Source organism: Phaseolus vulgaris, chromosome 6, assembly GCF_000499845.2.
Source record: "Phaseolus vulgaris cultivar G19833 chromosome 6, P. vulgaris v2.0, whole genome shotgun sequence".
Lineage (NCBI taxonomy): Eukaryota > Viridiplantae > Streptophyta > Magnoliopsida > Fabales > Fabaceae > Phaseolus > Phaseolus vulgaris.
Genome location: NC_023754.2, coordinates 225588 through 238211, shown reverse-complemented (window position 1 = coordinate 238211; position 12624 = coordinate 225588). Strand labels below are relative to the sequence as shown.

General features: G+C 35.4%; 1 protein-coding gene across 1 annotated transcript; it reads left to right on the top strand.

The window, feature by feature from the left end:
• On the top strand, nucleotides 1–9972 carry LOC137830904 (ABC transporter F family member 3). The gene is made up of 17 exons (XM_068638304.1): nucleotides 1–378; nucleotides 475–690; nucleotides 1357–1755; nucleotides 1844–1990; nucleotides 2324–2452; nucleotides 2532–2633; nucleotides 2738–2884; nucleotides 5987–6049; nucleotides 6229–6275; nucleotides 6358–6417; nucleotides 6551–6633; nucleotides 6910–7004; nucleotides 7338–7424; nucleotides 8432–8519; nucleotides 8698–8783; nucleotides 9362–9424; nucleotides 9514–9972. Exons 1-17 carry the CDS (start codon nucleotides 175–177, stop codon nucleotides 9634–9636), a joined length of 2139 nt encoding a protein of 712 aa, XP_068494405.1. The 5' UTR covers nucleotides 1–174; the 3' UTR covers nucleotides 9637–9972.
• The last annotated feature ends 2652 nt before the right edge of the window (nucleotides 9973–12624 follow it).

Sequence of the window (12624 nt, the reverse complement as noted above, 5' to 3'; positions counted from 1 at the left end):
AGAATTAAGAAAAAAGTCAATTGAAGAAGTGATTTGAACATAATTTCCAAGAGTAGGAGGACGTGAAGTGTAATTATTCCAAAACCTTATTCCAGTCCCACTTTCACCCCTAAAAGCCAAAAGCAGCAGCACGACGCAGAGCAGAGGAAAGCAGAAGCGCAGTGGTGGCGGAAGATGGCGGAGGTGGCGAGATCAGTGGTGCACGATGTTTTGGGACAAAGAGTCGTCGACGTAGACCAGCCAATCGTCGATTACATCGTTAACGTCCTTGCTGACGATGACTTCGACTTCGGCCTCGACGGCGAAGGCGCCTTCGAAGCCCTCGGCGAGCTCCTCGTTGCTGCCGGCTGTGTCGACGATTTCTCCGAGTGCCGCTCCGTCAGTCCCAGTCCCTTTCCCTTTGCGCAAACCAAAACTCGTTAACACTAACCTAACCATTCTCATTCTCTTCCTTCTGTTTCAATCTAAATGCAGGTGTGCAGCACGTTGTGCGACAAGTTCGGGAAGCACGGTTTGGTGAAGGAGAAGCCCGCTGTGCGGAGCCTGGCGGCGCCGTTTCGAATGAACGAAGGCTTGGACGACGTCGAAGCTCCCAAGAAGAAGCCCGAGCCCGTCGACGGCCCTCTGCTATCGGAACGTGACCGTCTAAAGCTCGAGAGAAGGAAGCGCAAGGATGAACGCCAGCGAGAGGTGTTTCCCCAATTCCTCTGCTTATTGTTGTTGCATCAGCATCATCATCATTAAATTACAGTCGGGGTTTCATCATGATCTTTAATGTCGTGAGAAATTGTGGTCCAGTGCGGCCAATGCAACCACAATTGTGGTTGTGGAGACTCCAAAACCCTTAACGGAAATCAAACCTTGATTTCATCATCATCATCATCATCATTATTATTATTAAGTTGATTTCTATGCATTGTTATATTAAGGAATTTTACAGCAGCATGTTGTTGGTCCGAGTGGTATTGCACTCGGTCCCCTTAAGCAATGTCTGGAGATCTGGCCTTGTATATGGAAAGACAATGCTGAGAGAGGAGACCTCACTAGAGGTGGTCAGCCAAGTTTCCCGACAGAGATTAGTCATTAGTAAAGCTGATGAATACTCTGTACCATTAACATGGTTAAAAAAAATATTAAGCACTTTTACAATGTCAACTGTACAGAACGTGTCAATTAGAAGCTATATGTCCCACTTTTAGATAATTATTGTAAAAGTCAATAATCATGTCTTATATGATGCCTTACATGTGAATGGCTGTAATTGGATGATAGTGTAAAATTACTGTCATAATTATTATTATCATTACTATTAGAGTTTGTGGTTGAGTTCATTTGAATATAGAAGGATATGAGCAGGCACAATATCAAATGCACTTGGTGGAGATGGAGGCAGCGCGAGCAGGTATGCCTGTGGTTTGTGTAAGGCATGAGAGCCTTGGGGGACCTAACGTGAAGGACATTCACATGGAGAATTTCAATATCTCTGTTGGTGGGCGGGATCTAATTGTGGATGGTTGTGTCACACTTTCGTTTGGAAGGCATTATGGTTTGGTAGGAAGAAACGGGACGGGGAAAACCACTTTTCTTAGACACATGGCTATGCATGCCATTGATGGTGTTCCGAGGAATTGTCAAATATTGCATGTGGAACAAGAGGTGACAGGTGATGATACCACAGCCTTGCAGTGTGTCCTCAACTCTGACATTGAGAGGACTCAGCTTATTGAGGAAGAAGCTCAGTTAGTTGCTCAACAGGTGGGGAATTGAATGTGTTTTCCTATGCTTGCAGTTTGTATTTGCTCTTGAAACTGGGATAACTGAGGATGTTGTGTTTGTTTGACAGAGGGAATTTGAGGACAAAATCGAAAAGGGTGACTCAAATGGATTGCTTGGCAGGGATAGCATTTCACAAAGGCTTGAGGAAATATATAAGAGGCTTGAACACATTGATGCTGATTCTGCAGAGGCACGAGCAGCATCTATATTGGCGGTAAGTTCATTGTTGATTTGTATCATAGTTTGTTAGAGCCACTTGTTGGAAAGTCTTATTATCTTATTAGCCACTTGAATCTTGTTGAATTATTGTAGGCTTGTAGCTTATTCTTATGCTAATGTGTCTTTAAGTTTACCTTATTTATTGCATAATTGATTTTCTATAAGGAGACCAGGTAATGGTACAAAATACAAAAGCTGTACTCTAACACTTTTTAGATGAGGGTCTCAAACATTCTAGTAGAGGAATTTCTAAAATTTGTAGTAAATATTTATGAAGCAGAAACACTCTTTCCAAAATCATTGTCTTACTGATCAAGGGCAATTTCAGGGTTTGAGTTTCTCTCCTGAGATGCAGAAGAAGGCAACAAAAACGTTTTCAGGAGGATGGCGGATGCGAATAGCTCTTGCCCGTGCACTGTTTATAGAGCCTGATATATTGCTTCTTGATGAGCCTACGGTGACTCATCATTCCAAGTTTCTTCTGTGATTCATGGATGCCTCTGTTTATAGAATTTATGAATTTTGTTTTATTGCAGAATCATCTTGATCTTCATGCTGTCTTATGGCTTGAGTCGTACTTAGTTAAATGGCCAAAAACATTTATTGTTGTTTCACATGCTAGAGAATTTTTAAACACGGTAATATATCAGCTTATCTTGATCTGGTCAGTTGTTTTGTTTGTTAAGTGCTTTCTCTAAATGTGTTACTAGCATAGTTTTTAACTTGTTAACTGCATTCCCAGGTGGTTACTGATATAGTTCACTTGCAAAACCAAAAGTTGACTACTTACAAAGGGAATTATGATATTTTTGAGAGGACTCGAGAAGAACAAGTTAAAAACCAGCAAAAAGCATTGGAGGCAAACGAGCGCGCAAGATCTCATATGCAGGTATTATTTTCAACTGTTAAGGTTATTCTTCTGTGTTGATAGTTTATTTCGTTTCAGCTTTTGCTTTGTTATGCTAGTCTACTGGGTTGTTAATTTGAATCCTTAATTTGTTAATCTATACAACAAGAGCTACACCTTATGCCTCTAAATGGGGCTAAACTGGTTAATCTATATTTTATGATATTTATTAGTCCAGTATTCTGGCTAATTCATGTTAGAAGTTAGAACCTGGGTGGTAAACTATGCTGTTACTACATTGATGGCATGCTTAATGTACTTTCTAATATTAGCTTGCTGTGTGAAATTATTAGATATAAAATAGGGTTGGATAGTAGGATGGAGGGGGATAAGTTGTCATTTGTAAATTGAACATTTGCTCTTTGTGAAGGGGAAACCCTTGGAGAAGAGGCTTTTCTCATATTCCCTATCATAGTGGTGGGAATGGAGACCTTTGGCAGCCACAGATCTGGAATCATGGGAACATATTGTGGTTCTTGTGGCCAAGTTCCTTTTTAGAGCCAAAAACACAGGCTAACTTGGCACAATAGCATCACTCACTACAGATAAATGGGTCAATTTCCATCCTTGCCCTCAAAACTGCTTTGTTTTGAGGGTTTAAAGGCTAAAATGGACTTCTCCCCTTTCAGATTGCTTAAAAACCCTAAATCCCCCCTTTGTCTGCGCATTTCTTACCCCATTCCCTATGTCTCAGCAACAACAACTGCTCCTCCAGTTTCTGTTCTGCAACTCATTTCCGCTGGAGTCACCTATCTTTGGTTGGCCTTGGTGGCTTTTCTTGCGACGATCATATCCTTTAATTAATAGTGTCAATATATTGCAGACAATAGAGGAATTACGGTGTTGTGTTATGGAATTTTTGTCTATTATTTTGATTGATTATGGTGTTGAAATATTGAATTAGTATGGTATGTGTTAGAGATCTTAAATCGACTAGAGATAAGACCTAATTACAATATATAGGTGGCAGACAAATCTCACCTTACAAGCTGGTTTGTAAGTTGAGTTAGGCATAAATCCATTTATTAAGATGAGTGAAGTTCATTATGGCTGTTATGTGATGCACCATTCCGTTCATCAGGCCAGCGTACCTGCGTCGAGAACGTATCTAACATTCATGCGTTCAGATATGTCTAAAATATGTATTTGCAGAGTGTCAGCAATTAAAAATGAAAAAAATGCTAATATAAGTAGAAAATGTTCTTTAGAAGTTAGCACTGTTGCTTATTGGTGTATAACTAATAATCCTGTCTTATGAATTTGCATTGTCCTTTGTTACACCACCCACAAATATCTAATCTCACACTTGAGATGTTCATTCCTTGGCATGAGAGTGTGTTAGAGATTTCACATCGGTTACAAATAAAGTCAAATTACAGTATATAAGTAGGGGTAAACCTCACCCTCTAAGTTGGTTTTGTGAGGTTGAGTTAGGTATAAATGCACTTACTAAGAGTATAGCATCTATTTTCATATGATGTAGACTAAGAGTCTACAAGTCAGGTCCATAAGTTGAGTCTACGAAGCTCCCACGAGTTGAGTCTTTGGAGCTCCCATTAGTCTATGTAGACTCTCGAGTTTGATAACTGGGTATGAACGCTATTTTGATCCTCAAGTAGATTTATATTGCATTATGTATATGTTCTTTATGCTTAAAAATAAAGTAAAACACCGAAAATAGGAGAATATCAAGAAGAGGTTGGCTGAACTGGATGAGTGGCAGAGGGTGGTTTGCCAGATGATGCCATTACAGCTGAACAGAAAAAGAAAGAAAAAGAATGTAGTTTTAAGTTGGAACTTGCAGGTTAGGTTGTAGCACTGCTGGAACTGTCACTGGAGACACTGCTGGAAACAGAGGCAGAATGTGGGAGGGAAGAGCTGATTTTGAGGAAGAGGAGGGAGTGAAAACTGTGGGTTATAGGTTAAAATAAAAGTTACGCCTTTACCCTTAATCAAAAAACACAAACCTCTAGACGATCCTGTTCCCCAACCAGGAAGCACTTAGCAGCTTCACTGTATGTAATCATTCATTGAGAGATTACATTTGAGAACAGTAACCATAAAATGCAACTTACGAGAATAATGATTAGCCAGTAAGAGTGTTTAGATTTCCTAGACTTTGATTCTCTAGAATAGAAACCTTATGAATATTAACAGTTTTCAACACATCATATGTGCCAAACCTATCACATGTATAATTGACATGGGGGCCATGTAAGAGCCTTGCTTGGGCAAGTTGGTCACTAGAGTTCACAACTGCTGTTGTGATCTCTTTAGGCTGGATTTTCTTTTCTCCCAAATCCCAATCAATTTGGCAATTGACGCCAATATACCTGATTCTTCAATGACCTATGATTAACATCTATCACATGTATACATGTCCTTATTAGCTTATCTTATAACAAACCTGTTACTGGTGCTCCTTATCAGCGTATCTTTTAACAAACCTTTTTTTGGCTCTCCATTAACTTATTGAAGAATTTTTAACAATAACATACCATTGAGAATCCGAGGTCAAGGAATAGGGTTTTGATAGCTGCAGTTTCAAGATCAGATATAAAGTTGAGGTCACCAAGTTCGAAAAGGTTGTTTGTAGCAGAAACATGTCTTGACCTGTGAAACTAAAAAAATATGGTTTAGGATGAATTGTGTCTAGACAGTCCACACGCATGCTCTCTCTTTCTATATTAGTTATTGTATGGGTTAGTATTAGTTATATTGATTGAATCCTTATTATACAGATACATACTCCTTAATTAGTTCTTGAGCTTGCTTCTGAGTAGACTATGCTGTTTCTTATTTTGTTATTTTTCAGATGCTAATCTTTTCAGCTTCTATGAAAAGTATTTAACTGACTATTTTTTTCTTACGAAAAAACTTATCTAATTATAACAATTTATTTTGACATTTTTTAATTGAACACTTGAAAAAAAAGGCATATTATCATATAATAGTCTGTCTAGAACATTTTCCATTTGGTTCCTTCAAAGATTGCTGTTTGCAATTTGCAGAACTTGTGCCTCTGTTGCATTTTACTCAAGATTCTGTTTGACATCTGACATTTGATGTTTTGTTTTCTTCCAGACCTTTATTGACAAGTTCCGTTATAATGCAAAGAGGGCATCACTCGTTCAATCTAGAATCAAGGTACTTGTTATTGTCAGATTACCTCTCTGTAAATCAGTTGCCTAAAAAGTCACGTTCACATGTTTGTATTATTTAGTAGCTCCCTGGTTTCTATTTTTTTTTTTTAAGTTTCAGTTTAAATCATTAAATCTGATATTTTTGTATCATAAACCCTTTTATCCTTGGAAAATATATTTCAGGCTTTGGACCGAATGGGCCATGTGGATGAAATTGTTAATGATCCTGAGTAAGAACTGCTTTCTTTTATTGTGTTTCTCTGTTTAGCTTTGTTTAAGTTTTTAACTGTATGTTTTTCTGGTGGGATATAGCTACAAATTTGAGTTCCCCACTCCAGATGATAGACCTGGTCCACCCATAATAAGTTTCAGGTATCCCTTCTTGTACTCTCTATAAGGACTAAATTGATTTATACGCACCAATGAATACCAAAATATAAAGTGTCACGTACAGCATTTAGGCCTTATCAGTGAGCTAAATTGAAAATTTTCATCATGTGTGCAGTGATGCATCATTTGGTTATGCTGGGGGCCCCCTTCTTTTTAAGAATTTGAACTTTGGGATTGATCTTGACAGCCGCATTGCAAGTAAGAATAATGCTTATTGTAGTTCCTGGAATGAGTTCTCTCATGCCTTTTGAATGCTTGCTGCGATATAGATATTTTTGTTCAATTTATATTGGCATCATATAGTATTCAGTTTTATGATTTCTCTGCATGAGTCATGACTGGATGTGTTGGACATGTCATTCATTCCTGGGTTGTATCTTCTGGGGGTGGGGGTCAGAGGAGAGTTTGTTGATATAATGGCATGGCACTGCCATATTGGTTATGTCTTGAAGATTATATCCTCAATGTTTGCAGTGGTTGGACCAAATGGTATTGGCAAATCAACTATACTTAAGTTAATTGCTGGGGAACTTCAGCCCAGTTCTGGGACTGTCTTCCGTTCTGCCAAGGTAACTATAGTACATTGATAAAATTGTCCTATAATTTCATAAATAAAAGTAACTTCTTTTTGTCTCACCTCCATTCTTGCATGACTTATTGGCTATTGTTTTTATCCATAATAGCGTTAACAACTGAAGTCTCAGTAGTTTATGGTTTAAATCGGTTGTGAATTTTAAAACCAGTTTATGTATAATTTTGAAAATGGTAATGAAGTTTACAAGTTACTACGTGATGCTCAGGAACTTTGAATTATCAGAGTGGCAGCTCCTCTATCCGTAGTGATGTATTCTCTTATTTCAATATTATTTTGGATCATTAATTACACATCTTTACTACTACAGGTTCGTATAGCAGTGTTCAGTCAGCACCATGTTGATGGTCTGGACTTATCCTCAAATCCTCTACTGTATATGATGCGCTGCTATCCTGTGAGTTCCTTGTATTCAGAGATAATTACCTGTTTTCTGAATGTTGTATGGGAGTTAATCTTAAATCAAATGCTTGACTATCGGGGTTCCCATCCTTCTAATCACTGACTAATGGAGTGCTTGACAGTTGATATTCCCATCATTCTAATTGGGGGTGACAAATCAATCTATTTATCTATTATCCATCCAATCTATTCATATGTAAATTCATCTGTAACAATAAAACATGGATCGGGTTGGGTCCAATCTATCCATAGGTGGCTTTGTTCGATTTTGCAGACGAGGTATACCAAACCAAAAACCCATTTTTTGAGTCACGTAAACTTCTTCCTCAAGAGTGCTATTCAGGAAGGAATTATTAACATCAGGCTCTTGAAAGAGGTCAATGTTGCGAGCCAAGGCGAGGATAAGACAAATCATTACAGTTTTGATGATGGTAAAGGTTTCATATAGTTGTAAGTTGTAACCTAGCTACTGGTGAAACTCTTTAAGCAAACAGCAGGACCTTGTACTTGTTAGCAGTGCCATTAATATTCTCTTTGACGTGGAAGACCTGCTTTCAGCCAAAGGAAGTCCTGTTGGGTGGTAATGAGACTAGGGACCAAGTTCCATTGTGAAGCAGGGCATATTCTGCTTTCATAGCTTCATACCAAGTAGGATGAGAAAGCCGGTTTAATGGTTTTGGGTTCAATGTGAGTGAGGAGAGTGGCCTAAACCAAACACCTGGAGCTTGATCTATTTTTTTGTTTGGGGAAACTGTACTCCAATAGGGAAGAATGCAAGGATGATCAGTATAACAAATTAAATTTGGTTGTGCATGTGCAAACTGATAATTGTCACCTCTTTTCATGATATAGTTCTTGTGAATTTGTTTTTTGAAAGAGAGGAGGGGGGGTGGTCAGGTCTATATTGGGTGCTGGGCCTGTAACTCGGTGATTTTGTCAAAACTTGTTTAGTAGCTCTTGCAATTAGATTATTAAATTTTTCATATTTGATTCTTTTTGCAGGGAGTTCCAGATCAGAAGCTTCGAGCTCACTTAGGTTCTTTTGGTGTAACTGGAAATCTTGCACTGCAGCCAATGTATACTTTGTCAGGTACTTTTGTCACAGTTCATGTAGTCATCATTATTCATGAACGATTCGTTAATTATCTTTGGGAACAGCAATACTATATGTTGGAACACTCGTGGGTGTTGTGAGTGGCACATATATTAAATAAATGTACCTTTCTGTTGTGAATTATATCTTTTGACTTCTCCAAATGCTTTACTAGGTGGTCAGAAAAGCAGGGTTGCCTTTGCAAAGATAACTTTTAAGAAGCCACACATAATATTGCTTGATGAGCCTTCCAATCATCTGGTATGCTGCTGTCTCTCCGTCATTATTTGTTGCTTCTTGGTGGGCTGTTTGTTGTTTACTGTCTTATTTGTTGCAGGGAAAGTCCATGTGTCTTATGAGTCTTAGTTTTAGTTTTTCATCATGGTGGTGCTTATTTTCTCTTTTAAAATGGTATGCAAGCAACTAGAGCGAGGAGAAGTGCACTGAATCTTACATTGTAATTTCTGTCTTCATTTCCTAAAATGACATCGCATGTGAAAGCTATAGTAATAAGATTGAAATCCCTTAACAGGAAAATTACTGGGTATTTTTATTTGTTAACTTTTTTTATGGGGCTAGTTAAACTACTGATACTAATTGTCTCGACGAGACGTTTTGCAAAACAAATTGGATGTAGATTGGCAATTTCATTTTTCAAGAGGATTTCTTGGAATATAGCATTAGGGTTCAATGGAAACAACCCATAAGAAGAAACTTTAATGTCTTGTTTTATAAACGAGTGCAAAGAAGTTACAGTGCAGCTTGTATTGTATATTGTGGCTTAAGATTCAGCGAACCTAAATAAAAAATTGACTGAGAACGCAATAACAAACATGTAGGATTTGGATGCTGTTGAGGCCCTTATCCAAGGTCTTGTCCTGTTCCAAGGAGGCATTCTAATGGTATGTTAAACACTCTCTGACACCTCATTTTTTAATATTAGTATTCGATTTGAGTGCTCGCTCATAAACAATCGTTTGTGTTTTGGCAGGTGAGTCACGATGAACACCTTATCTCTGGAAGCGTGGAGGAACTATGGGTTGTATCCGAAGGAAGAGTGGCACCATTCCATGGCACCTTCCATGATTATAAGAAGATACTCCAATCAGCCTAGGAAAGGAAAGTGACAGAGCAGAGACCACGCTTTGGTAATTGGAAGACACCTGGGTGACATTTTTCTGCTGTTAGTCTCAGCTGTCATACTTGGGAGGGAATATTCAAGTTTTCAAATTTATAATTTCTGTATTTTTATTACAGTTGCAATTTCTGTAGATTCACTGAAATGGAACAAAAGGGTGATTGTGGTTAGATCTTTTACAACAATTTCAAATTGCAATCAGGTAAGAAAATTGTGACAGCACCAGAGAATATAGGGTCTTGCCATCCTTGAAAAGGATCTAATAGGAATTCGTAATTAAGGATATCTATTCATCACTGATTTCTTGGACCATCACCTACTTATTTCGGATGGGTACAAATTTATTTCAGAAAGTTTATTCCAAAATAGATAGAAGGTAGAAATTAGTGGACTGGAAGAAGTTAAAATCCATAATTAATGGAGGTAATAAATTTTTTATTACAATTTATTAAACTATATAATACGTAATTAGGAAAGCGTTCTTCAAAAGCAAACTTTTTCTGAAATTTGTAACTTTCCTTAGTTATGGTCATATAAGAGTAGCAGCAGAATTTGAACTAAAATCACATAAAAGTAGGAACTAAATTAAAAAAAAAAAAAATCCTAGTGTTAAGGTTTTAATATTTGTTTAGAAAGTGACGTGAGAGTAAAAATTTTCCAAGTGAACGAAAACATTTTGTAGATAAAAGTTTCGTTAGAATAACTCTTTTTTGTTTACTTCAAAAGGGCTTCTTTACAATGACTTTTGGGTCCAGAAGAGTTTCTTTAGAATAATTTGTAAATACATAAAAATAATATTTTTCCACTTTCATAAGGAAAAGTAAATTTTTTCTACAGTAATTGTAAGGTTATAAACATTTCTATGGTAATTAACCGTTAACATATTACTTCTCAGCGAGGTAAATAAAAATAAGATATATTTTAAAGAATATCCTTATAATCTTATTGACGAAACCAATGTAGTTAGGAATGAAAAAAAATTCTTATATCAAATACCAACTAAAAGAATGCATTTGTAGTAATTATATAAGCACTATTTATATGAGAAAATGATGAGTTTGGGGAGCCATGACCCACCTCCTTCTTGAAATAAGCAACATCCACCATTATCTAAGACTTAGGTTTTGTTTGATATAAGAAAGAAAATGGAACAAAAAAATTTGCCGGATTTTAAATTATTTAACAAGAAAGAAAATGAAAAAAAAAGAGTGTCTAATGAAAGTTTTTATAAAAAAAATAAAGAAAAGAATGATAAAAGTTTAGCTTTTTCTTATTTAATCGTGTAAAAGTAGAAAGAAAGAGACAAAAATTGTATGTACAACGCATAAATGTTCCTAATAAAAATAAGCTTAAATTGATATTTTAATTACTCAAAAGCAAGTTTCATTTTATTTCCATCCGAATGAGTCCATCCAAAAAGTAATAGCTCTCACACATTTTCACATTTTTGTTTTCCTTTTCGTCAATTTAACAAAATATGAAAGGTTTCCTTTCTGTTTGTTTATCTTTCAATTGTTCCTAACAAAGTATTAAAGCCTTACACTAATTATCAACTTTAAATTAAATTGATGCTTTGTTATCTGTCCAAATTTTGGATAGCATATAGTTTATTGAAATAATTTAATATATTCCAACTCATTGTTTATATTGTACAGTAAATTATTTATATTGGTTAGTAAAATAAATAAAATGTTGTCCGATCAATTTTATAAAATAATTTATTATATTTTAATTTATTCTTGAAATCAAGGTTTTTAATTACATTATACAAAGACTCCACTTTAATTAAAAATAAAGATATTCTATATTATATAAGCGTGTGAAAGTTTAACTTTATATACTAATTTTGTTATCATAGTATTTTTTTAAGACCTTTTTAATTAGAATTTGTTAACTTGGTCAAGTCACCATTATTCTTCACAAATGTATTTTAAATTTGATTTTTCTTTTATAAGTGATGAAATTTTTGGATATCATGAAATTTAAAATGTCTCGAGGAACTTATAACAAAAGAATATAAAAAGTATAAAAGAGGTTAAATTGGGTCTTATTTTAAAAAAACAATTGTCGTTCTCTTGAGGTTGAACATTAAATGTTCAAATAAAACATAAGCTAATTGAAGTAGTGTGATTGTTGGATGATGGGTTTTTTTTTAAAGAACTTCGTAACATGTGTTGTGAAATGATTCTTTCTTAAAAATAATTCAGTTTATAGAATTGCTTTCAAACTCATTGAAGGTTAAATCCAGTTTATTGATTGCTCCTACTTGGAAACTTTAAAACTTATAGAGTTTATAGTTCTAGAACATTAGTTATTGAAGATGTCATTCATATAAAGTGCAACTATTATATACTTAATTAATAAAAAAATAAAGAATAAATATTCACCTTCTAATTTCTTTTGAAAAAATAATTGTATAAACCATTAAAGTTCACATAATCCCTAGAAAATAAAATAAAAAATAGTGTAAAATTTAGAATTTATTTGGATGAAAAGAGGGTGGAGAAATAAGAAAAGCATAGGCATAATTGAGAAGTTGTGGTTTGATAGCATTGACTTGCCTCTAAAATGATGAAGCATGTGCCGCCCAAGGGAACAAAATTATTACCCTTTCTTCTCATTCCCATTCCTTTCCAAAATCAATAAAACCCTTTTATCAATTTTGGAACATTCAATCACTTATAAACCCTAAACTTTCCCTCATCTTTATGCCTCCTAATTTCTCTCTCCCTTCTTTTCTCACACCTACACCTTCCTATTCAAGTAAGAACATTCATAAATTCTTCAATTTTTATTATAATTCAAATGCATAAATTAATTTATAAAACTTCATTTCTATCACTTTTGTAATACTTAATAAATTAACTTTTTTTCCTTAAAACTATTTATTAAGAATATTGATTAAAAATGGATAGGAAACGTTCCAATTGTTGGAGATCTCACATCAAATATAGATGAAGACAA